At 36.8% G+C, this 27,582-nt stretch overlaps 1 protein-coding gene across 1 annotated transcript; it reads left to right on the forward strand.

Annotated features, from left to right (window-relative positions):
• The first annotated feature begins 1,033 nt into the window (after positions 1 to 1,033).
• On the forward strand, positions 1,034 to 27,525 carry NUP37 (nucleoporin 37). Its single transcript, XM_075723235.1, has 10 exons — positions 1,034 to 1,075; positions 2,423 to 2,642; positions 4,882 to 5,006; positions 6,002 to 6,074; positions 13,021 to 13,115; positions 22,473 to 22,563; positions 25,092 to 25,273; positions 25,813 to 25,863; positions 26,245 to 26,338; positions 27,168 to 27,525. The coding sequence occupies exons 2-10, from the start codon at positions 2,487 to 2,489 to the stop codon at positions 27,279 to 27,281; spliced, it is 981 nt and encodes a 326-aa protein (XP_075579350.1). The 5' UTR covers positions 1,034 to 1,075; positions 2,423 to 2,486; the 3' UTR covers positions 27,282 to 27,525.
• The last annotated feature ends 57 nt before the right edge of the window (positions 27,526 to 27,582 follow it).

The following is a 27,582-nucleotide window of genomic DNA, read 5'->3' on the forward strand; positions in this document are numbered from 1 at the left end:
CATAAGTCATTATCTCCCCTATTTCCTTTGGCAATGAGTTTTAGTATCAGTTTTGAACTTGACTACTTCATGTTTTGGTCTTTTTCACCTTCTCGCATTTGTCAAGACACAGGTACAGGACACTGTTTAAAAAAATTTGCCTTCTTTAGACTTGTTCTTTCCCAAAACACAGTTCCCTAACACTGCAGTAACAGTACAGGAGCAATACCTATACCATTTACTTTCAGAACACAAACCCCAACCTTTCCCCTTATTTCACCTAGCTAAGGCACAGTCCACAAGTTTTTTTGGCATTTGGCACGGTCAGGAAAAATGAAGGAGCGTGGGAGTGGGGCAGGGAAAATAGGAGGCATCAGGTAACAAGCCAGACTGTAACAGCAACTGCAATTACTTACTCCCCAAAGTGTTTGAAGGGGACAACCTACTTTGTTATTATTTTACGTTGACACAACGAAACATGCGGGCCATAGAGGATGAAACAGGTGGGCAGGTGCAAGTTAGCGCGGGGCAGACAAAATCTCTCCTCTGTCCCTCCACTCTGAGAGGTTTCTAAGGCACAAGACCCGTCGCTCGGGGCGAGCGCCCAGCGAAACAGCCAGAACAAGCAAAAAACAGCCGGGGGAACAAGCCCCAAATCCTAAACCCTAAGAGCCGCCATTACCGCCGCCGCCCCGCTCCCCCAGCGTAAACCTGCCGGCTCCGGCCGCCTCAGGGTCCCGCCCGCACCACGCTCCAGCCGTGCGCAGCTCCCCCGCCTCAGGTGGGACGCGAAGCCGCGGCACCCCCCGCCTCTCCCGGGGGGGGGAACCACAGCCCCCACGCCCACCCGCAGACCGGCTGAAGGCCTCCCGCTTTTCTAGCGGAGCTACCGGGAAGATAGAGCCGCTCACACGACGAGGCGGTTAGAACAGGTAACCACCCTCCCCGGCGGTTTAAATTTAAATCCTCCGCAGCTGCCCAATTAGAGAGCGGGAGACGTTGACCCGGAAGCACAGGGTTGCTGCTGCTGGGGTGGGAGGTGCTGCTGGCTGTTGGCGGGAGCGGCGGTGCCGGTGGGTGATTTGGGGCCGCAGAGGTGCGTGTGAGGCGGGGGTAGGGGGGGCGTCTCGTCCCGGGGTGAGGGGGAGCTCGGAGCTTCGCCCGGTCAGACCCAGGAGCTGGGCCGGCCTAGGCGCTGCGCGGGCGAGCCCGGGCCCTCGCCCTTGCCTGAAGACCGGTAGCGCCGTGGGACCGGCAGAGCCTCTGGCAGCCTCGCTCGGCAGTAGCAGCAGGGCCCTGAAGGGAAAAGGAGGGAGTAGGAGGTTAAAGAGGCGGGGGGGGAGGTGACGGGCACCCACACGGCTCAGTTGCCCGAGTTGTGTTTCCTAAAAGAATGAAGCTAATAGCATTCTTGGTATTTTTTTCTTAAAGCTAGTCTGGTGGCCTGTGTTCGTGCGAAGCCCTAAAGGAAAACTATGTGTAGGGTTAAAGTTCGCATTTGGCCTTAGAAGCTTGGCAATAGAAGTTATATGGCTAAAGTATTTATGTTAATGGGGTGGTTTGTCGTATTAATTAATAAATAAACACTGCAGCTATGGAGAGCCTCTTTGCATCTCAGCGATGTCCATGTCAAACCTGAGTGGCTCCCAAGCAAAATATTCAGTCTTGGATGCCGAGACCTTCGGATCGTTAACACAGCAAAATCTGTCAAAGGCCTGAGATTTAAAGCTGTTTTTCCACGTGGTGTGTAATTAAAGGTCTGATTTCCCAAAAATGCTTAAACTAGTGTCAAATCTCTACTGGGACTAAAAGGAATGATTCTGAAATCAGTTGTGTATCTTGGTCTCTTGTGTTCTAGTACAGGAACCTGATTTTCTTGAAAACTGGTTGAATACAGTAAAGTACAAGTTCTTTGGTACACAGAGACGTACATGCTCTGTCCGCAGTTGGGGTGGCTTAAGTCATGAAACCATGTTTAAATATTACGCATGACAGTATTCTCATTGACAGTTTTGCAGCCTTGATTAACTCTGCTTTTAGTTAGACACATACAGTCTTTAAAGAGGTACACAAGTGAAAAGAATTTGAAGGTAGTAATGTATCATTTCTTGTCATTTGGTTGAAAACTTAAAAATTCTGTATGTGACTCTTCTGGCATGTACATTTACTTAATTCCTTGCCTTGGTGTTGGGTTTCCAACAGTAGCACAAAATCTGCAGTTATTGCTGAAGTCTGTAGAGACAGTTTTGAATGTATGTTAGGTTAGGTAATCTTTTGATTGATGAAACTACATGCTATGTCTAAAAATAATGACCTTAAGTTCAGCTTTTGTGTTCTTAAATGTGATGTTACAAGAAATTTTGATTTGTTGTCCCATAAATACCTTTTACGTTTTTTCTTCATACAAATGAGTAATGTATGCTTTTTAAAACTTTCTATGTAGTAATGTAGATTTTCATCCTGGAGAAGACATCACTTCTATGATACCTTGACTTTGTCCACTGAAAATGAAGCAAGATTCTACCAGAAACACTGCTTATACTGTGGATTGTGAAGATTATGTGCACGTGGTAAAATTCAGTCCGTTTGATAGTGGAGATGCATGTTCCCTTATTGCATATGGTGGCAATAATTACGTTGTTGTTGGGACGTGCAGATTTCAGGTTAGTTCGTGTTATTCTTGATTTTATTAGTTGCTTCCTTAAACTTACCTTCCCAGCACCTCTACTGCACAAAGACCCCACGTGTTTTCCTGTTTCCTCCCCTCCCCATGTAATCAGGGGAAGGTTTTACTTGTTTGTTACATTAACAAGTCTGGGATATTTGTTCATCAAGAAGATATATATAAAAGTATATATATAAAACACGCATTGGTATAAATTATCATCCTGCATAAAGTTCCTTTTGAATGGATCATAGAATGGTTTGGGTTGGGAGGGACCTGAAAGATCATCTAGTCCGACCCCCCCTGCCGTGGGCAGAGACATCTTGCACTAGATCAGATTGCTCAAAGCCTCATCCAACCTTGCGTTGAACACTTCCGGGGAGGGGGCATCCACAACTTCTCTGGGCAACCTGTTCCAGTGTCTCACCACCCTCACAGTAAAGAATTTCTTCCTTATATCTAATCTAAACCTACCCTCTTTCAGTTTAAAACCGTTACCTTTAGTCCTATCACTGCATTCCCTGAATACACTGCAAAGAAAACAGAAGTGCTCTACTGGAAGAGTAACCCCAGTTTGGTATCTCTTGCTAATGTTGGTGACTGCTATCTGAGAACTTAAGCAAGCAACTTTGGAAATATGTGACTTAATATTTGCTGTACGTTGTTCTTTATCATCACAGGGTAATTGGCTCCTTTTTTGCACAGTTATATTTTGTTCTATGTACGTTTGCTATGCAGATTGAATTATCTTCTAAAGCTTTCAGCTAGCCTGCGAAACAGCAAAGATTACAACTACTTTCAACTCTACAGCTAAAGTTTCTGTGTTAATTTTACAAATATTTCTTTTAAGGAAGGACTAGAAATAACGTACCTAATTTTTTTGCTTTCCAAATTGTTTTTATTGGATCTCTCTCACAGAGTGTTAGAAACAGTAAAATATGTTTTCTTACCTTGAAAATATTTATTCATCATATTATGAAAGTATTTAAAAGGTAAAACACTCTGTAGTGTGTATTTTTATACTGTATAAGATTTTTTTTTTTAATTAGGGCTTTTTTTGCCTAGGTGCTTGAAAATCAATAGGAGACAACCATTACCTTTGGAATCTATTTCTGAGCTTTTTTTCTTCAACTCACTTCTTTATTATACAGAATTATTTTTGTACTTTATCTAATATGAATAACAGTATAACTGGTCTTTTTATTATTATTATTCCCCAAAGTCTTACTGTTGGAAATTTTCTGAAAAGTACATAGTGGTAACCACAAAAACCTATCGTCATCTGTATTGCCCCGTATCTTGTTTCTGGTGTACGCCTTGAAAAGAAACTAATTGAAGATTTTGACAACCACTGGTACAAGGTAGTTTTTCTACAATTTTCATACCTTACCTTCCCTTCCATATGTGGAATCACTGAGTATTTCAAAGTAGGGGAAGAAAATGCTATTCTTGCTTCTTGCTTCAAGAAGCATTGAAAAACTCTGGATAGTTTCATGCTTCCTCAGCTAGTTTCTTCCTAGCCTCTCCATTATGCAGAGGGCATACAGAGACGTTCTTTACCTTAAAGCAGAATTGTGAGGTAGAGAAAATTTTGTAGAAATATCCTTTGAGGTGCTCCACTAGATGTTTTGAAAACTTTTTAAAGTTTTTTAGAAGTCAACTGATTGCCCGAGTCTACAACCCCATCTCTTGTTTCGTCTTTCCCACCATCCAGTGTGCTCACCAGTGGGAAGAATAGACAAGTTAGTAATTTTGGTCATGTTAGATGACAGAGGGTACCTTTCTAGCTCCTGCTGTTTGAAGAATGTTGTTCTGGAAGTGCTAGCATTTTTCCATAGTGTAAAAACAGCTTGGAGAGAAGATAGCTTAAATGACATGCTTGCTTTTGTTCCCATTGTTTTTTCTCATTGCAGTGTGTATTTACCATGCTGTTATAAGTGGCTTTAGTTGTATCTGTGAAGATATTACTTGTACAAAGAATGGGCTTAGCCTCTTTGTAGCTCAGTTCGGATTTTTGTGTTCTGCATTGGTCTCTGGCTTGAGACTGCAATCATTTCATGTATTTTAAGTACTTACATATTTCAAGTTAATACTTTCTTTATGTTCCAGGTTTTCACTTTGAGGGTGTTACAATCTAAAAAGATCCCAGATAAACGTAATTTTGAGTGTCTTTCAATTTCATATCAATCTGAATTGTTAGAAGTCATCAGGATTAGCTAACTACAATATTTCTATAGGAGGAGGATGCAGAAGTGGAATGCATGCAATATAAGACGCTAAGAACATTTCATCATGGAGTTCGAGTTGATGCCATAGCATGGAGTCCAGAAACTAGACTTAACACTTTACCTCCCCAGATAAGGTATTTATAATAAATGAGTACAATGCATCCTTGTCTCTTATCTGTTTTCCCTAATTCCTTAATATTGGACTAAGCTTAAAGCTTCTGGGTGAAATCTCACTCTTTAGAAATCAATGACAAAGTCTCTGAACACTTCAGTAGAACAACGTTTTCACTCTTCAAGTCATTCTTTTTATTGTTTGGAGGTTTTTTTGTTCTACTTCTTGTGCCCCCTGCCCCTCCCCCCAGTGAACGAGCAGTAAATAATTTTTTTTCCTTATTCATTATTTTAAAGGAACTAAAGTGTAGTTAGTTCTTTGTACATCTGTGAAGAAGGAATTCTTTTAAGAACTTTACTAAGGATGAGGCTATTGTAATGGCCTGCTTTATAAAGCTATTTGTAATGGTCTGCATAGCATGGCCTGTGTTTAGGAGTAGGTCAGGTGGTATTTGTGAGACCCATTGAGGTGTGAATCTAGAAAGATAATTAACTATTAAATACACACTTAAGAACTAAAATGTTCTCAATAGCTTGGAAGCCTCTTCAAAATTACGATGGTTGCTTACTGCTGCATTTTTTTCACAGTCTTTTGTTTAAAATATGTTAAAAATTGGTTTATGAATTTATGTTTTGGTATTTTAAAACACTGTTAGTGATGGTTCTTTTTTGTGCTCTGCCACTTCACTTCTTCCAAGGGAAATTTCAATGGCAGTTATGATAGATATTTCGGGTGATTGATAGTTGATTGAGATTTAGCATTGTAAAATATTTTGTGTTTCTTTCCATGAAAAATTATTCCTGGCACTTGATACACGCTATTTTATAGATAAGTTCCCATTATAACTCTGCTTGTTGCCATAGCAGAAAAGTTAAGATAGAAGCTTTTGGTTTTTTTCAAAATCTGAATTTTCCTTTGTGTGTCACTTGGCAGGTTTAAACTGAAGGGAAACTGATAAAAAGGCAACTATTAGAGTGTTAATTGACTGAAGGGCTTTTCTTTGTCTGTTGAGTGTAGGTTTTGTACTGCGGCTTCTGATAGAAAGTTAAGGCTATTTACTTCAGACCTGCAGGACAGGAATGAATTTAAGGTAAGGCCAGCTAAGCTGATTTTTAAAAAAATATTTAGTCTTTAGTTAAGTCTAATCTTTAACTGCCCTTCTGCCCCATTTTGCTTAATGTACTGTATGAGATAGAGCACTGAACAGGCAGATACTATATCCATCATCTCTAGGGAAGATCACTGTATTGCATATAACTTTGTGTCTTTAAAGTGGGAGTAACTAATTATCAGCTACGTGATCTTTTGATTTAAAAATATTTATGTAACAATTTAACCAAGTTGAATAAAATCAACTAGAGGCTTATGGATCATCTAAACTATAAACAGAGTGTTCTATAGGTGAATTTCAAGGACCATGTTGGTAAGGTCCCTTCATATAGAGACCTGTAAAATTTTATGTGGTATTGGTTATTGGACTTCTCTATAAGAAAAGCAAATTTAGTAATTTCTCTTTCATGGGGAACTGGAAGTTGCAATTCAACTCTTTCAAACAGTAGGAAATTCCAAGAAAGAATACTGAATTTAGTACGTGACTGCTAAGCATGCCCATAGGCTGTCACTTGTTTGTTTCTAAGATAGAAACAAAGGAAATGTCTACTTCAGATACAATTTCCGTTCCCCTTCTTTCAGTGTAGATGGTAGTGTTCTTAAACGGGTGATATAAAAGAAGCCAGGTCTAAATACTGTCTTCACTTTATGAGCTGAAGTTGAGTTTTCTGGAGATTTCTATTTGCAAGACATGTCAGCTCCTTTGTCACTTAGATGTGTGCATATTCTTCAAAATTCTGCCTTTGAAACAATGTCCCAGCCCAAGTACTAATATTAATTGGATGTTTGTGCTAACCAGTTTGAATTTGTTTTGTTGAGGTCTCAGCCAAGAATAAGCAAGGCTAATTAATACTAAAAAATTGGGGGAGAGGGTTCTTTCTTTTTTAGTGCTTTGGAATACAATAATGCCTCTTTTGGTGAGAGCTGTGTATGGAGTATAAAGGAGAAAATAATAGCCTTTCATTTGTGGTTTGGTAATTTGTGTTAATAAGACAATGGTACAGAATAGAATTGTTTAGGTTGGAAAAGACCTTTAAGATCAAGTCCAACCATTAACCTAACACTACAAAGTCCACCACTAAACCAGTTAAGGGCAGAGTGATAATTAATTTCATGTTTCCTGGCTTGGTGGCTGGATTATTTATAATGAGAGTAAAACTAGGAATCACCAAGCTTGGAAAGGACCTCTCAGTCCACCTGTCAACCCAACACCACCATGCCTACTAAACCATGTCCCAAAGTGCCGCATCTACACGTTTTTTGAACACTTTTAAGGATGGTGACTCCACCACCTCTCTGGGCAGCCTGGTCCAATGCTTGACCACTCTTTCAGTAAAGAAATTTCTCCTAACGTCCAGTCTAAACCTCCCCTGACCCAACTTGAGGCCATTTCCTCTTATCCTGTCGCTAGTTGGGAAAAGAGACCAACACCCACCTCACTACAACCTCCTTTCAGGTAGTTGTAGAGAGCGATAAGGTCTCCCCTCAGCCTCCTTTTCTCCAGGCTAAACAACCCCAGTTCCCTCAGCCGCTCCTCATAAGGCCTGTGCTCCAGACCCTTCACCAGCTTCGTTGCCCTTCTCTGGACACACTCCAGCACCTCAATGTCTTTCTTGTAGTGAGGAGCCCAAAACCGAACACGGTATTCAAGGTGTGGCCTCACCAGTGCCGAGTACAGAGGGACAATCACTTCCCTGCTCCTGCTGGCCACACTCTTCCTGATACAAGCCAGGATGCTGTTGGCCTTCTTGGCCACCTGGGCACACTGCTGGCTCATGTTCAGCCGGCTGTCGACCAGCACCCCCAGGAAATGGATTTTTTCTGTATTTGTTATACAGAAACTAAGTGAATTGCAGATGTCACTTATGTGGCCATACTGATAATGGAATGAATAAAGGCATGGCATAAGAGGTAAAGATGGATGTTACTAAAAAACAGACCATCTCTTCTTTAAAGAAAATACTTCTTATGCCACTTCATACATGCACATGCCCTTAATTTCCTTCTTTCATGTTTGGCCATCTTATATGGCTTTGTCACTCAGGCAGTGGGATAACTGACATAGTTACAATCAACTTGGCTGGCACTTCTGACAAAATATTTCTAAAAGTTCATAATGCTGTTTGCTTGTGAGTTCATGTCTGAACTTATTAACTTATTAAAGTTATCTATTTACATAATATCTGCCAGTTTTATGATATTGCAGACAACGGCCTTTAATGTTAAGTTGTGAATTAAATCTTTTAACTTTTTAGCAGAATGTAAAGTTACTTATTAATTATGTTTGTCTACTGCAATTTGAGAAATTTATAGAACTGTTTGTAAGCGCACAGAAGAAAGAGAATGGATAAAATCATTAATAATAGTGTAGATGATGGACGGTTAATAAGTGGAAATAATCAAACATATGATTGAACCTGGTACTACAGGCTCTATTCAGCTAAATTCAGCATCTAAATTCTAATTTTTTAATTTATTTTGGATTAACAAGGGAGATGATGGACTGTCTGCTAAAATCAATGAGAAGGCTTCTGACTTCAGTGGACACTGGTTGAAGCCATGGATAAGTGGGTTTTTTCCACATGTTTAATAAATATGAAAGCTGTTAATTATTTTTATTGGGGGTTAATTAATGATCAACAATTTCATGTGTTTTTGCCAAAAATTGAATGTCACAGCTGTGATAGTTCATAACTTTCGTGCCTCTTCCTGTCCTTACATCATCTGGTCCTTAGCAAAAGGTACTCTTCTATACCTTCCAGAGCAGACTTCATGTCTACATCAGCTTTCAGACTCTCCATGTTGATGTGGGATACAGACCAAGACTTAACACTAGGAATTACCAATGGAATCTGCCATTTTGCTCATTAGGAACTAATTGCTTCCAGAGAAATAATCAGTATTATAACTTCACACAAACACACTTTTGATAATGCATGAGCTTAAACTTTTAACATACAAGTTCAAATAAGCATGTTTATTCTAACGAAGAATTCTAGTAAGCTCTTTATTGCTGAATTAGAATGAGATTACAAACAGGACAGTTTTAAAATAACAATAATTTTGAATATACCCAATGAGATGATTCTTTTCTAGCTTAGTATCAATGCATGATCTATATTACAACCAGAGAAGTAAAGGAGGCAACTCAGTAGCACAGTCTGCTAAGTGCTGTTTTTTCAGAATAGAATTTCTGTGATGGGTTATTGTTTTCCCAGTTGTGACAAGATTTTCTTCTGGTATCTGACCAACACAAATGACACTTTAAAACATGCACTTCTAATTTAGGGGAATTTATTACACAGTAGCTTTGACTGGATGCCTAGAAATAAATTTGAAATGCCACATTTACATTTCCATTAATATAGCAATTATTTTTCATACAAAAAGGTTCATTGGAAAACTGATTCATCTACCCTGAGGACTTCTTTTTACACAAAATGCTGTGACTTGCAGTTATAAGCATCTACTGCAAAAGTGTGTTCATTGCATAACACATCAGAATAAATTTTTGTGATAGTAGTGAATATAGAGACTATAGACCCTTAATACAACAGGTGTTGGACATTAGAATGTGATATTTAGGCTGAACAGCCACAGCTGTAAGTACTGGAAGTATAGAAGTTACTTTGCCCCAGAAGGAAACAAGCAATTACAATATCTTAATTATTCAACTCCAGTTGATATGAATAAGCTCCTCCAGTGTCTAATGTAGACAAAAGGATCATAGAATTTGATTTTTGTCAGCTGAAGATATCATGGATGCTTCTTAATTTTTGATGCTACAGAAGACTAAAGATCCTTTGGTGCTTATGCAATACAAATGAGAAGTGTTGGCTTGAATTTAACAGTAAAGCTATTAGCTTTGTTTATGCCGGCTCCATCACTGGAATTAAGTCTAAGAACTTCACTAAGGATGTACTGAGACTGAGGAAAAAGTAAAAAAACATATTCTTACTGGGCCAGGCTTGGTCTAATGTTAAAAATAATCAGAAAACAGCTAAAAATACATATTTTTACCTTATTAGGTAAAACCTTATTAGTGGGGAACTCATTAGTGAAAAGGAAGACTATGGACTAGTGCATTTTATATTGGTAAAAATGTTGTCTTTGAGACTGTCTTCTGGGTTTTTTTGACAGAAAGTGTGGAAAATACTTTCTCCGGGTAATCTTCGTAATTTCTTATACCTGGACAATCATTGTACAATATACTTCTTGTCAAGAAAAAAGTAACACCTAACTAATTTCAAGTATTTGCAAAATCTCAGATGTTCACAAATACTTGGTGAGCTATGCTGAGATGGCTTTCAATAAAGTTAGATACAGTGGTTTCTTAGTAACTGTCAGTTGATACCTCAGAGAAGCCATTTCATAAACCTGAGGTTGAACTCACAAAGAACATGTGGAAGACTTTGATCCATTATATAGTGCACACTTTACACATGGGATTTTCAGGAAAGGTACAAAATGTGCAAACAAAGCTGAAGGAAGTATGTGATTACAGTCAAAATGTAATCTTCGAACATTTTGTCTGTTATAGTAAATAATTATTATGTGTTGTTTCTGGAGGGATAGACGGAGTAATCTTACTCTGTTTTCCCAGTGGAAAAACTGTCTTGATGTAATTATCAACAAGGAATTTGAAGCATACTGAGTTTTCCATTACTTTGTCAACACGACTAATCCAAAATTTATGGGTTGGATCAAGCCCAGAACAACAAACAAAAGGTAAAACATGACTGATGGATCTTCATGAAATCTTTTTCTTCTTTTGAGGTTTTCATTTGGAAATGAATTGTGGGTTCCTTCTCCTGCTTCAAATTTTGTTTAACAAAAAGCATATTTCATCAGAACTGTGGAAGTAAAATGAGGCAGGATATTTGAATTCAGAATGCTGAAAATTTTCAAAAGACTTGGCATTTCTGTCTAAATAGTTTATCATCATCTTAGGATGTACTAGTTCTAGTATAATCTACTATGTTTTAATAAAATTATGAGCTATTGGAAAAAATTAAATTGGCTGCGAAAATGTTTCTGTATTGAATTGATGAGGCATTCATAAAATTTTTAGAGAGGGGAATTTAGTTATTGTGCATGCTTGAGAGATTTTTTTTTTTTTATCAGTTCTGCATTTGTTCCTCAGAATAGCTATACTTAGAGAACAGATAGTGTGTTTTCCTTTCAGAAAACTGTGGAACTGGTTGTTTTCATTCAGCCTTGTTTTCCTCTGCAATCTCTCCATGTCATGCTATTATCCAGAAGATATTTTCATCTCCTTTCCATGATACTTGCAAAACAAGAGCAGCTATGCCTTGAGACTTAATCAATGGGACTGAAGAGGATGGAACAGTAACAGATACAACATCTACACATGGACATTTGCCTGACTTAAAATTTTAAGTGAGATTTCTGTCAAAAAGACCATAGGTGTAGTTAATTAGAGAAAATACATGTAAATCCTCAGATAGAGCAAACTGGTATCTTAACTAGCTACAGATTTTCTAATGAGACCACAGATGATTTATTCATACCTAACACCTACGTGAATTAATTTGAATGTACTTTAAACTTTGACTGGGCCCTAAATGAGATGCATTTTGCATGCTTGCTTAATGCTAAATGTGTATAAGTTCTTTCACTGAGGTTTTTGGGGATACTGTAAAGCTCAAAAGATTACTGATGTCTGTAGATAAGTACAAAACACTTAATAGAATTGAGGGGAAAAAAGGTGTCTTGATATTATGGCCAAGATAGCTGAAAGCCTTCAAAATACATAAAAATTATCAAACTTCTAATTTTTACTAAAACTGGAATTTTGCTTTTATTCAGAAAAGCTATGCTGTTAATTTGGTTTTTGTTATAGATAAATTATTCTCAGTACTTTGACATAAAAATGTCATGATTAAGAAGCTTCAGGCAAGAAGAATTACACAGTAATAAGGTTCCCTTTGAAATTACTCATGCTTTCTGATACAACTGTAGATGTTTGCTTTTGAGTGACAGTTCACATGTACAGTTGCACTGTGAAGGCTTATATCCTATTATTTGAGAATGGGTGATCTATTAATTCACAGTAGAAGAAGAGTGTGCACTATACCACATTTTCTTTCCTCTTCAGCAAAACAGCATATAAAGTAGAGAGCACAAAGCATTGTGTCTGTTCTTTGCAAATGTTTAATAGAAATTGTGCTTAATTGCTAAGGTGTTGTATAGCTTGCTTTGTTTTGAATGTGCTGTTGTTCCTCATTTCTTGTTTTCTTGAAGTCTTCGGCATGCACTGTCTTCTGTTTCATTTTCTTTCACTGAGAGTTTTTTCACTGTTTTTTCTAAAGATAGCCTTTTGGTCTGCCATCTTTAGTGGACATATCCTCTTAGGCAATTTGTGTGCTGACTGCTTGGCAAAGGGCGTATACTGGACAAGTGGCTGATTTATGGCTCCTTCAGGAAAAAACTCTCTTGCTGCTTGCAGGAACCCCTGCTAAAAACTACTATTCAGAGATAAGAGTTACTTACCAGTAATCAGAGTTCTTTAAGATATGTAGATCATGCACACATTTACTTCCTGCTCATTCTCTTCTTTCCTTCTGAGATTTATTATCTTCTACCTTCAAAATTCAGTGGTTGAAAGGAGGATAAAAAGTTCTGGTGTGATTCACTATCTCTGTCAAGCAAGAGCATCAAGCTGATCTCTGTGGTAACTACAAGGAATAGGGGGATGTCTTTTCACCTACAGTATGAATCTATACATGAATTAGATATTGTAAAGGACTTCAGCTACAGATAAATACTCTTTTTACCTTCCATGTAAAATGATAGCTTTATCTTAATGCTCATATATCCTTCCTTTAGCGTGTCTATTAAATACATTGTGGACTGATGGAACAGTCAGCTCTAAGGTACAAGTATTTCTTTTTTTTCGTTGACAGACATTTGATGGCCACTCAGCTTACATTAATGATCTCGTGTTTGATCCCGAAGGTGGTAAAGACGTTGCAAGTGTAAGTGATGATCACACCTGCAGGTATGCATTTCGTTCAAAGCATTATTGAAATAGTAGTGTTTGGCTTTTTCTGTACATGTATGTTTTGTATGCTTGCTTAAATACATAAGTGTTTGTTTATTTATTTTTAGTGGGTCTTCGTAGCCCACTAACAAGACAACAAGTGGACTAGTCTTCCTAACTAGGTTGTGGACTGGCTTTTTGTTGTGACTTGTGGGTTGTGGGGTTGGTTGGTTTTTTTTTCAAAGCAACATTTTGAACTAACTAGATACAATGTGAAGAAAACTGTTCTGTCTTGGAATTGCGTACACTGTAATTTCCCCTGCTGGGACAGGAATAAAAGGCGTGAGAATACGAGAGAGAAGACGACATGCATAGCTCGGCACTGAAGTGTACAGACCCTCTCTATCCATTCTGTCATCAGATGAGTCAAATTTAAAACCAGTATATGTATGTGAACTTGTCTGCTTACCGAAATTTATTAGCCTTACTAGGAAGTGGGATTACATAGCCTAAGGACAGTACCGTACTAACACAGTGGTACTGGCAGTTCATAATACCATGATTATAGCTGCTTCAAACCTATGTATTTAGTTATTTGTGACTGGAAGTAAAAGGGAAACATGATTAAGTACTTTGAAAAATGCTGGTTAAGGTTTTGTAGGGCAGGAGTTTCTCCTTGTCAAAAGGTTCCCCATCCTCCTCTTCTAATAGTGCACATGAATCTATAAAGCTGCTATTCTTATCCCCCAATGCAGCTCACAGTTGGAGAGATCAGGAGGGCAGCTATACAGGCTTTGCAAGTCATTGCAGTAGCAGCAAGAGACTTGAGAAAGCGTCATCTTTGACTTTTCTTTGTAATAGCTGTGATAATTCAAAACTTGTCTCAATTAAGGAACTGTTTTAGGGGTTTTTTTCTGATTATATGAATTATATATTTGCTCTTTGAAGTTACCACCATATCAATTCCTATATAAATGACCAGGTAGTACTCAGAGGAAAAAAATGTCTTTTTTCACTTAAGTCACAGTTTAGTGGCTTTAGTTGAGCTACTCTGTCCTACATAAATTGAAAATCTAAAAGGCCTGTGATTTTAACAGCTCTAGGGAACTCAGAAATACTACTTTGACCAGTAGGGAGATTTTCCGTAGACGCCCTGTCCATATTCTCAACAAAATCATTAGGAATGAATAGTAGAAATCTATGACTTATTTGTAGCTAGTTCTCATTTATTTCCTATCCTTGATTTCTTCATTAAATCTAAACTAATATTGGGCTCATTCAGCAAATAGCTGTTTGAATGTATGGCCTTTTTTTGTTTATTTTATGAAATGCTCAGTGTTCCTGGGATGAAAGAGAACTGGTTTAAAACCGGTAGTCTAACTGATACTAAATTAGAAGGAAATAAAAATGATATAATTAATGTATACTATCAAGATTTCAACTTAGTAACTCTGAAAGACATTTTATGCAGTAAACCATAAAGTCTTTGGTTAAAAGCCATGGGAAATAAGTAGGATTTTTTTTGGCTACTTGAGTTCTTATTTTTTCCATTCATGCATGTGGAGCATGAAGACTTTTTTTATTGAATTTAAAGGTTACACTTTCAAAACTAATGGAAAATGCATTCCCTGAGACTTACCAAAATCATTCCTTACTTATTGTGTAATTTGCTTCAGCAGTAATGTAAGAAGAAGAATAATTTTTCTGTCTATACTGAGTTTCTGTCCTGAAATTGTTCTCAGGATACATCATCTCTTAATACCTTTGGAATAAAGTTCTAGAACAATTAGTACAAGAACATGAAGTTTTGAGTATTTGGTTATTGTTCTGTTGGAGTTCCACTTTTAAATCTTAATAACATATTAATACAATGTCTCAGTATGTACAGAATATATACAAACATGTTTAGATCTTCCCTGGTTTTCAGTCAGTAGTATGTTTAGCAGACATCTCTAAGGAACCCAAATTTTCAGTTTTCATGCGCTGAACAATCTTGCCACAAGCTGCTGCAACAGTGGTATCTCAGAGCTGGATTCAGTCATTTTGGTTGGAAGACAGACAGTGTTAGTTAGTTACTGGCTGAAGAGGCTGTGGTGATATATTCAGTGTTCTTATCTTTAAATTGCTGCTGTGTCATTCAGGAATTCTTGTTTCTTGCACATAGTCTCTGTTGGCCTTGTTGGTCTCACAACACAAGACTTTTTCCCAGCTGTGAAGTAGATCTGAATTAAAAATACTCTTGCATAAAAATTATCGCAGTAGCCATCCATGTTATGTAGTTGTGAATAAAAGTGTTGTGTGCATTCATAGACAACTGAAGAGGTGTTGATATGTAAATATGTTGTACACTTTAGTAATCCTGTGTTTCTCTGCACTAAGAATCTCAAAACTAATATAACCTTAAAAAGAATTGCTTTTCTGAAAGAAGACACCTTTGGAAGACTCTTAAAACTCACCATGTTGCAGTTACTCACAACTGTATTTATATTAAAGATCAAAATTCCTGTAGCTAAAATTACATCTGCAAAGTTGATTGCAAAATTCAAATCTTGGGTCCTAAATATCGTATATTACTTCCTTCATTTTGTTCCAAGGATGGCTATGTTACAAGATGGATGAAGCTGTTCACAAGCATATAGTTAATTTATATCTTTGGCAGGATATTGTAATTTTCAAATTTTGCTTATTTTATACTATAATACATAGTAAACTAATATTGGGGAATTCACAGGATAGTTTCCTTTTTTATTTCACTTTTTTATGCATTTCATAATTGCTTTACTCTTAAAAAATAGACAATAAAATTATTTTTAAAGTTTGATTGCAAAATGTAAAGAAAATGGTAAAAGACTGGCAGAGAAAATAGCTAAAATAACTACTGTTATATTAAACAAAAATTTGAATTATTTTTATTTATGTCATGTGTTAACATATTGAGTACAACTGAAGTAAAAATAGAAGTAAATATCTTGTGTATACATTAAAAAAATCAAATTTAGGGTATTTATACATTTCTGCTGAAAGCCAAACTTGGTCATGACAGAAAAGAAAGTAAACTCCCTCTTGGATTTAATCTAATTGTTTTCCTTCAAATCTAGTAGTTTTTTCTTCATGATCTACCTTTCATAAGTCAATTTCAAAATTCTGTATAATATTTATGTGTAATTAAAGTAATTTGCTTGTGATGAATAATGAATAATTTAATGAATAAGAAAAAATCTTTTATGATACCTTTAAGGAATATTTCATTTATGTCCTTAAAATATAAAGCATTATACACTTCTTTGAAACATTTGGATTATGTGTAGGAACACATGCATCCCACTTTGCTAATAAGAACTGTGTGTGCAACGCCCTGTGCACCACTCGTAAGGGAAAAAAAAATGACTGCTGGCTTTTTCATTATGATTTGGAAACACAACATAGGAGGCTGCGGAGACTCAGGTGTACAAATCATTTTGTTCTGATACTTAATGAAGCCTCTGCAAAAAGAACATAGGAAATGTTTGGAAAACAGTACGAGCTTATCAGGCACCCCTCTACTGTTGGTAGTTTTTGAGACTATCTGATGTTTCTTGAAATACTTCATGCAAAATACCATCCTGGTAAAACACACTCGTCTCGTGTGCCTGCTAAAAATTAACCTCTGACTGTTAAAAGGTTAATTCAATCTGATTGATAGCCACCTCAAACCCCATCCTTGTATTGAACTAAAAGATTACTGACAGTGTCAGGCCCTTAATAATGGCAGCATTGCAATTTCTTATGGTCATCAAGTGCTGGATTGGCTTGTATTTTAAAAAGCTGAAACAGACTCATCCATTCCACTTTCTTCCTCCCTCCCTCTTTTTTTTTATTATTCCTTAAACTACATCATCTTCCTCTCCTTTTGTGTGTGTAATAGAAAAGAATGTACAGTTGACTTATCTTCCACTTTAACTGTGAATGTACTTGCCCTTTGATTCCTTTCTGAGTTCTGTTCAGTTACTTATGCTGTGGCTCATGTTGCTTCATAGAGAAGGACTTTGTGAATTTATTTATCGGCCACTGTCAAGTTCAGCCTTCTCTGTTGCACATAACACAAATGCCAGTTCATTAGAAGGTTAGTTTTGCTCCCTGGACAGAGATTTAGAGGAAAGGTTTAATATCACTGGAAGCTAAATTAACTAGAGTCTCAAAATTTATTGTAGTGTTGTGTCTGGCTTTAGGGTTTTTTAAATCTGTAGTGTATTTGTTTACATGGTACTCATGTCTTAGTTATTTTGCATAGGTCTTTCTCTAGACAACATGAAGGAAAGCCAATGGTAACTCTTGTTTGGTTTTTTTGTCTTGTGTTCTTTAATGTATTGCCAGTGCTTGTTGCACTTGAGTCTTACCTTGTTAATTCAATAAATATTTTAGCCTTTGGCTATATTGAAAAGTTGCCGTTCTCACTTATTCCAGCCTCCAAAATTATATTTTATTTGTATCTTCCCATTCCTAGTGCACTCAATAATGGATTTTCGCCAAAGTTTTAAAAAAAGGTGTCTTATTTCATGTTGTTCTGTCTTCATCTGTTTGTTGTGATAGAATTCCCGTGTCTCTTCATATAAGAAATCACAGTTTCTGCTGTACTTTACAGCCATGAGGCAAGCATTAACCAACAGCTTCTGTTGTACTTCACAATTACTGTGCGAGTATTGACTCGTCTCCTGTTAACAGTATCCAGTCAGCTTAAAAAAAAAAAAAAAAAAAAATCTCTTTTCAAATCAAATGTTTGGATTGTTATTTCAGTCTGTGGATGAATAAGCCTTTAGCTAGGAAGTCTTCAAAATATGCAGATGAAATGGTAGCTATTTCCTGTGTGATGCATTATGACTTATGTTAAGGGTCACGCAGTCCTAGAACATAGTCTAGCCTATAAATTGTTCTAAATAGAAATCATTGCATTAGATTTGTTTAGCAGTTACCTTGTATTTTCAAATCTCATTGGCAGAATGGTAATTGAGTTTCTCAGTAACAGTCACCCACAGAAGCATTCAGTTTAACGTCTACATTGGAAACAATAAGCTGATAACTCTAACAGCTAATTTTTCTTTGGCTGAAAGGATACAACTGAAGCTTCAGATTTTTGCAAAAATAATGCTTAGTCTCTGGCTTTGCTTTAGATAACTTTAAGGGTATTTCAGTAGTAATAACAGTGTGTACTTCTTGGACTTATTTCTGAGTGTGCATGTTCTGAAATGCATATTAGTAAAGAACAGTCAGTTAAGATGCTTGAGATAGTACATGTGCAGCTCCCCTGCCTCTCCCACTTCTACTAACATTGCAGGGGATAATCAGAATTACATCCCAGAGTTACCAGTGAAAAACAGATGCTTGCATATCCAAGTAGATATTACAAGAAGCTAGAGGTAACACGGATTTTAATGCCAAAATCTGAAACATTCTAATTGCTAATTCTTTGATAACATTGACATTTCCTTTGACCACCAAAAGAAAATCGTGAATATGGGTCAACTTTCTGAAAGAGTATTTACATGTTTACTCTATGAAAAGGCTTTTATTTCATGGATCAAAAATAAGTGAGGGAAATGCTCTACAGGCACAAATTTAGGAACCTGTATGCTGAGTCAGGAGTTTAAGGTGGCTGTGCCTGGTGGACTAGTGCTAGGCAGCACAGATCAATTTCCCCTTTCTCCTCATGCAACCATTTTTGTGGCTTGTTTCGCACAGTGTGCTGAATAGGGAGTTCTGCTGCAGATTCTGCAGTGGTGTACGGTTAGTTGGGCAGTGCATTACCTGATCTATAAAAACTTAAATTCTTTACTTTGTCAGTACAATAAAATAAATGATTAGAAATTATCTTTACTATTACACCTTTCTCTTCTTCTGAACAGCTAGAGGGGATTTCTACAGTTCCAATTCAGTCTTCTGTTCTTTCATGTCCTACCTAGTATCCTCTTCGGATCTTTCATAACCACCTCCATCTGGGGTTGGCAGAAGACCTGAGACAAGGCGAGCATTGGTTTTATTCTCCACGGTGTTAACTAATCTCTGCACTTCCATTTTCCTTTTCTGAGATCTTCCTCTCCTCACTCCTTGTGCTCCGTGAGGAACAACTTCACTCTTTAATTTTGTTGTGTGATCTCTGTAACAGGAATCTCTCCCTTTTCCATAGTCCTCTAGGCTTTTCAGGGGTGATAGGATTTTCCTCACATGTGGAATATGTCTGCTGGAGATATAAAGAAACATCAGCAAGGGTTATTTAAGTTAGATATTATTAAAAAAAAAAACCAAACCCAAACATGTTGGGCATTTTTAAGAATAGGTCAGACAGTAACCTGTGAGTAATGGTTCAAGTATAGTTGATCATGCTTTGTGGTTGGGAGAGGTATCAGATGTCAAGGTTTGTTCTAGCCCCAACCCCACTCACTAAAATTGTTGGAAATCTTTTGTTGAAAGAATTCCCTTTTTTACTTCCATCTTCTGGGGATTTGAGAAATGCCTGAAGGTTGCAATACGGTTTTGTTCTTTTACTATTGCAAATGATGGGTTTTACTCAGTTAAGATTTGGTTTTGCTCTCTAGTTAGAATTATTCAGAAAGTTAGAATATAAGATAAGGATCATCTCCATTGCCACAAGACAATTTTTCAGATGTTCCAATGAATACTTTGCCAACTTTAATAAAAGTCCATTGTGTGATAAAATTACTGCACATATGCAGCATGTCATTATCCATATTCATCCATATGACATACAATATAGTTGTTCTAGTGTAGTTTGAGTATCTTCATGCTTTGAGATAACTGCAGTTGTCATTTGTTTGTTTAATCATAGGATGTGAGTGACAAGAGAAATGTACTAATATCTCAAGAATTTTCTCAAACAGCATTTGCAACTATCAGTATTTTGTGTTAGTTTAAAGTTTGCGAGCACTGCAGCATATAATTTCTCAGTCCTTAGTTACTTAAAAAATAATGAATTTACTGAGCAGATTACATATTATTTTTGAGGCTTTCCTTTATTGAAGCTTTGGCCCTTATTTCAACTGGGGTTATTCAAACATGTCTGCTTTAAATTTGTTGTGGAAGCTTTTTTAAATATCAGAAAAATACCACAAGCCAAATAACAAGTCTATACAACAGTGGTTGGTGGGGGGAGGAGGAGGAGTAAGAGGGTGACACATTGCAGAGTTACAAAAAAATAAGGATGTTTGGAGAAAAGTAGACACTAGTTTGCTTTGGTATAAAATCATGGTAATATTAGTGAAGTTTCAAGGGCTTTGAATGGGAGACAAAATGCCCAGTCTTTTTGGATTGATTTACATGATAGGAATGTGGACAAAACTACAGGGGTTTTTTAGCATCTGTAGCTGATTTGATTATGATTACTGAGTAATTGAGTAACTGAAATTCAGTTTGGCTAAATTTTTGGTCTTTGCACATTTTTTACTTGGGTTAGTCACAAAGAAATATTGAAAAGAGTTAATTGAACACATATGTAATTGTAAACTTCCATACCAGCATGGACTCAATGTATTCAGGCAGGAATCTATTTTGATACATATTTCCTGGTTTGGCTTATTTTTCAAAACTAAATTATACCATCTTTGTTATCAATAAAGAAAGAAGAAAATGTAAGAGGGGCATTTATCCTTTTTTTTCCCCCTCTTATACTGTTTATTACTAGCAATCTTACCCTTCTTACAAAGTAAGAGATACAAGTTTGGCATTTTATAAATAACAAAGTTAGGGAGGTAGAAAGCATAAATTTCTGTCTCAACACCTAATAACCTCACTCACTTCAGTGAAGGAAACATGATGGCATGCTCCTTTGGCCAAAATGATTCACCGTCTTCTGTTATATCATAATTTTCTCCCTGCACAGTAAATACACATGGAAAGTGTTGATTTGACTTGGACAAATCTACAAGGCAAAATTTTTGGCAGTAGAAGAAAGTATTGTATGTTTCTAAATTACCTAATCAAGTAGATATTTCATTTTTTAAATGGTTGTCAGGTTTTTGTTTTGACTTTTTTTAATAAGGACACTGATCCTTCAAGATTAGAGACCCTGTGTTTTCTACAGGGAAAACAAATATTTGATCTGTTGTGGTTTGGCATAAGAAAATAACATTGTTCATTAAATATATTTACTTTATTCCCATATATTTTGTCTAGACTTATGATGTATTATTTAAGAGTTTTCTGAAATCTCTTAAATATAAGGCTCTAAGCACCCTGGTGAGATATAAACTGAGAAAGTCTGGAGGAAGTCAGCAAAAATCCTCTAGAATAAACAATAATAGTACGTAGCCACTCATCTAACTCAAAAGACTGGGCAGAACACTACTTAAAAAATGGGCTGTTTCTAAGGTTTTGCATGTCAAGGAGGAAGGATATATGTGTATGTTTTGGTGTGAAAATGCATATAAATAGTATGCAGCCTTGTGGTTCAGACTGATGTTCACTACTGTGATGTCTTTGTCCTACAACTGAGCTACTGATTTTGTAGGAAAAGAGGCAGTTGAGCAGTGGCTGAGAGGTAAAATAGTCTCAGTTTTGGTTTTGTTGCATTTTATAAACCAAGTAGCTTCATGGCTCATTAACACTCATATTGAGTGCATCCAAAGAAAACTCACTCATCACCTTAACCTAGTTTTGGTGTTTCAGCCTCTGCTTCCCTGTCAATCCATGTTGACCAAATATTGTTGATTTTTTAAATTTTTTTTTTTAGCTGTTTGGTATGTACTGTAGATGCTTCTAAAGGAAAAGATTAAACTGGCACATGTGATTTATTTGTTGAAAGCTTGCCAAGACCCTTTGCGGGCTAGTGTTAACCTCTGCCGTAGATCCTTTTGTTTGCCTTAGCTTCATTTGTAGTTTCTTATATTTCTATTATTCAATCTTGTCTTACCAGGAAAAAATGGAAATTCATATATTAGACAAGCAAAATACTTTAGTGCATGGTCTTATCCTTTACATGGTAATGTGGATGATTTAAGTTGCTTGATACTGTACTCTAGGTTGCTTGTATCAGCTAGACCAACACTGACCTTCCTGCTTTGTGTTGTCTCACTGTTATGGTATAGTACAAAGGCTGTAGTGTTGACTTATGAATAAAGTGGGAATGTATCATCTAGATTTCATGTCTAGACAACTAAACTTACCAAATTATTTGGATATTGGCCTTTTGAACAGAGGCTCTACCTAGTTCATCAGTGTTAAAATACATCCTCTTCAGCACTGACCGCTTTTACTGCATGAACACTATTTCATTTGGTCACTTCCTTTGTGAATTTATTGAGGCACTGAAAGGTAATGTATTTGCATTCAAATGGTAATAAACAGTTTAATACTTTTTTTTGTTTGGCTGGTTTTGTTTTGCTTTAGGGTCTGGGATTTGGAAGGAAATGAGAAGGCCCGTTTTGTTTTACGTTCTCCTGGAATGAGTGTTTGCTGGCATCCTGAGGAGGCTTCAAAGGTTGTGTTTTCCAGCTCTTCACCCTCACCACCTTTAAAATAACAGGGGGGTGGACTTACCTAAACTATGAATCTTTGATGCTGTAGTAAGATTGAAGTTTGGGGAGCTAGTGTACATTGTAAGTGGATATTGGTTGTATCTGCTAATGTGAAATCACTGTAAATGAATTCTCATTCTCATCATTTTACCCTCAGTCCCTCGCTTCTCCCATCAGAAATATTCTTTCTTGATTACATACATCAATTGTTGATAACTGTTCTGCTGATTGCATATTAAATTAACAGTTACCAGAGAAAAGTTCAAGTTTTTCTCAGCCGTGGTAACACGGTTCACCAATAACATAGACTCTTATAAAGCATGCCAAGTTTTGAAAAGGATCTGTTTGAAGTTAGCAACTGATTTTTTTTGTTGTTGTTCTTGCTTGGAATATATGAAATATGTGCTGAAAACTCAAAACAAATCAATAAACTGTGATTTTATACTTATCTGTTTATTGTACTGGGGAGAATTAATCAGCTGATGTATACCAAAATATTCAGCTTCATTAATGGTCTAGTCCTTGCAATCTTGGATTTATTATTGCTGTTGTGCCAATAGCTGCCTTAAGCAGCTACAAATAGTTGTTCAGATTGCCTCAAAAACACGCACTTAAAACAGAGAAAAGCAGTCAAGTAAGGCATCAAAATATTTACATAGCAATAGGGAAGAAGGGTCTCTATTCTCACCACACTTTCTACCAATATGAATATCCGGTCCTTGCTAAGAAAACTAGGAAAACTGTTGATTCAGGTGGTATCACAATTGAATGTGTTTGCTACTTTTTGCTACCAGGCAACTTTGTTAGCACAAGCACTACAAAATTACTAGATTAGCCCAAAAATATTGCAGTATTACACCAATCTTACATACTAGTTTGTCTTTTCTTTGACCTTTATCAAAGAGTAGGCACAACATTATTATTTTTTTTTTTTAAAGAAAAACCCCTTGAGAAAGCTAGTAAAACTTGACAGACTGATGGTTGCTGAAAAGTTTGTTGCAGGTCAAAATGCTTACTGCATCATGTCCTTTAGTTCACAGAAGAGCGTGTTTTGGTGACAGCTCTTCTTTTTCCAAACAAACTTGGATGTTATTGGGAGTATTGCTTTTAATGCTTCTTTGCCTTCCTTAATTACTGTTCATGACTATCTGAGAACCATCGTCTCCTCATGCAGAAAAGCTCTTTCATCATTTAATCAGAAAGCTCTTTCTACAATACTTAATAAACAACTACTTGAATATATTACTTTAGTATAAGAAGTTTAGATAAACTCTGTTGCAAACTGTTACAGGATGAAGCAAGAGATAGTATATAAATTAAGTAAGTATGAATTCAGATTCTACAGTTACGCTGATCAATACTGTTGTTTCCTTGTACAGCACTATGTCTGTCAGTCAGTTCTTTGTGGTCAGAACAGGAACTTCTGAATTTTAAAAGAATAACTTTTTGCTTTACAGTTCTAAAAGCACAGTGCATCTGTGGTTAAGAACTGATGCTTCTAAGCACCAGAATTGTATGCATGGATATGTAAAGATATATAGAGAGAGATAAAATCACATAATTACTATGTATAACAATGTGACAGTAATATAGTTTAAAGTGCTTTTTATTTACTGGTGGAACAGTGTTCAGGAGAATGTTTTCTCGTACAAACTGAAAAATTGTGCCTATTTTAATATTATTAATATTTGCTTGAAAGTATGCTATGTTTGCTATAGAGTAGAATCATAAAATGGTTTGGGTTGGAAGGGACTTTTAAAGGCCATCTAGGCCAACGCCCCTGCAATGAGCCCCCCTTTAAGTACTGAAAGGCCGCAATAAGGTCTCCCCACAGCCTTCTCTTCTCCAGGCTGAACAACCCCAGCTCTCTTGGCCTTTCCTCATAGGAGAGGTGTTCCAGCCCTGTGATCATTTTTGTGGCCCTCCTCTGGACCTGCTCCAAAAGGTCCATGTCTTTCCTGTGCTGAGGGCCCCAGAGCTGGACGCAGTACTCCAGATGAGGTCTCACCAGAGCAGAGTAGAGGGGCAGAATCCCCTCCCTCGACCTGCTGGCCACGCTTCTTTTGATGCAGCCCAGGATACAGTTGGCTTTCTGGGCTGCAAGCGCACATTGTTTGCTCATGTCTAGCTTTCGTCCACCAGTACCCCCAAGCCCTTCTCAGCAGGGCTGCTCTCAATCCCTTCATCCCCCAGCCTGTATTGATACGGGGGGTTGGCCCGACGCAGGTGCAGGACCTTGCACTTGACCTTGTTGAACCTCATGAGGTTCACATGGGCCCAATTCTCAAGCTTGTCCAGGTCCCTCTGAATGGCATCCCATCCCTCAGGCGTGTCAACCGCACCACTCAGCTTGGTGTCGTGTGTAAACTTGCTGAGGGTGCACTCAGTCCCACTGTCTATGTCACTGATGAAGATACTAAACAGTACTGATAAAAATATTAAGATTCATTACATGCTAAGTTTACAACATTCTATTAATTTCTCTTAACAGCTGATGGTAGCGGAGAAGAATGGAACAATACGATTCTATGACGTAACTACACAGCAGGCCATTCTCTCCCTAGAGTGTGAACAAACGCCGCTAATGTCAGCCGACTGGTGTTTAAAAAATACTCTTAAAATTGGAGCAGTTGCTGGAAGTGATTGGCTAATCTGGGATATCACTCGCTCCAGGTATTTTTATGCATGTGAGATAGGTTTCTTTATTCTCTTTTTAAGCAGCACATGAAGAGATGTGCCCACTTTGCTAATATAGCACTTCAGTGCATTATGTATTATATCACCTATTCAGTAAATAAATGAACATTCATCAGGAATTATTAAATCAATACAGATCATTCCCTGGCATTCTTTGTTTCATCTTTATCTATCAATATTTATCTATTAAAAATAGTATTGTCTGTCTTTTTGTCCATTTGAGACAGTACCTCACTGCTGTTTACCTCTCACTGTAACTTCTATGTGTTTGTTAAAATTTCATTCCAAGTCATAAATACATAATTATTGAACCATAATAAACTGGATAACTATTCCAGTTTTCCTACTCCAAATTGAGATCTAAGCTGCAGGAATGCTCTGGTTTTCCCTCAGCTTCTTCACAGAGAGTAGACAATGTGTCCCCTTCACTGTATAAATCATACATGCTTTTGGTACTTACTGTATGAGCTGTAGTTGTGTGCAGCACAGTTTTTTACCCTGAATGTCTGTTTTAGTTATCCACAGGATAAGAGACCCGTCCATGTTGATCGAGCCAGATTATTCAGGTATAAGTGTTGTCTCTACTCTGTGGGTTTTGTCTATATAAATCTATGTATATGCAAGCAGTTGTGAATTTATGGACCTGGTTGTGTCTCACTTAAACAATTTTTAGGGGGACCTGGTCTGTAAACTTTGTGAAATTTGTGACTTACCTACATTTAGTATATATGTGTAACATTCCCTGATTTTTTTCTGTTTTACAATGACATGCATACAGGGCTACGGTGGTGAATCATTTACAAGCCATTTCTCTGAATTTATTTCTCTGGTGTTAGTGGAATATCTGACAGCTTCACACAGTTAACCACAAGGAGAGAACTCCACTTTGTGTGCAATTCTGATAGCCTGATAAGGATATTTGAAAAGTACTTTCATTTTATTCATAGGTGGTCCCAAGTGAATGAAAATCTGTTTGCAACCACTGGATATCCAGGAAAGACAACTACTCAACTGCTTGTTCATCACTTAGGACATGCCCAGGTAAATTTTTGAGTTCATCTTTGACTGGAATTGCCTCTGTTCTCATCAAATCAGGCTCATAAATAGTTAAAAGCTACAATTAAAAACTAGCCCAAACAAACCAGAAATGCTGCTTGGTCTACCTATTTTATTTTGTTTTGTGTCATCCATGCTAAGGAAAAAAAATCACACCATAACCTGCTATTTAAAATGTTGCTTGATCTATATGTTTTATTTTACTTTGCCTTATCACTGCTAAGGGGAAGAAAAACATGTAACCTGTTTGTTCATAAATGTTTCAGTATTTCTAATTCTAAACAGGCTAAAAACAGCTGGTTGTGTATTTTACAGGTTTGAACTAATTATATTTTAAATCATTAATGACAATATATCCAGAGACAATAAATGTAAAGTATAGGAAATATTTTGGTTTTGCTGGAGATAGTATACATTTGTAACATTTACAGTAAAAATATTACCTCCAAACGTACTAGCTGTGAGTACACTTAAATAAGGAAGTAACTTCATTAAAAAAGGTTTTGAAGTTTGAACATATGTCTTTAAAATAACAATAGTGTTAATAATAATGAAAATAGTTGAAACAATTTGTTACCATGGAATATTTCGCTGCATCTTTCTTAAATGTAGTAAGTAGCTACTGGAACTAAGTAGTGGATAATCAGATTTTTCAGTTGGATTTCTGTTGTATTTTAACTGTATTTGTTAAGGAGTACTAAATCTATGGTGGTTTTTTGTCTATGCAGCTTGGTATATTTGGTATAGTAATCATTTATATGGTAAGTTATATTGATATTTCTCTTTTTTTTTTTTTTTTTTTTTTTTTTAAAAGCCCATTCTTACTGGCACTGCAGCTGTAGGATCTGGTTTGACATGGCATAGAACTCTTCCATTATGTGCAGTTGGAGGAGACCGTAAAATTTTCTTCTGGGTAACTGAAATGTAAAGTAAGCATTTGCCTTCAATGTGAAACGTTACAGCATAATGTCTCTTTCCTAGTAAAACGAAGGAATTTACTCTTTGTACTGGTATTTATGCACTTGGAAAACATAAGAAAGCAGCTAGTAAAATATGAAATATTTGTGTTTGATTTTTAGCTTGCAAATACTAGAGTTTCTGTAAAATTAGTTATCATACATCTGATACTTGATTACTTCCCTTAAAATAAAATGTACACTTTTTTAACACAGTATTTGGTGTGAAATGAATTCTTAAAAGCGGGGTTTTTTTAAGAGATTTTATATCCA

This window comes from Pelecanus crispus, chromosome 1 (assembly GCF_030463565.1).
Source record: "Pelecanus crispus isolate bPelCri1 chromosome 1, bPelCri1.pri, whole genome shotgun sequence".
NCBI classification, from domain to species: Eukaryota; Metazoa; Chordata; class Aves; order Pelecaniformes; family Pelecanidae; genus Pelecanus; species Pelecanus crispus.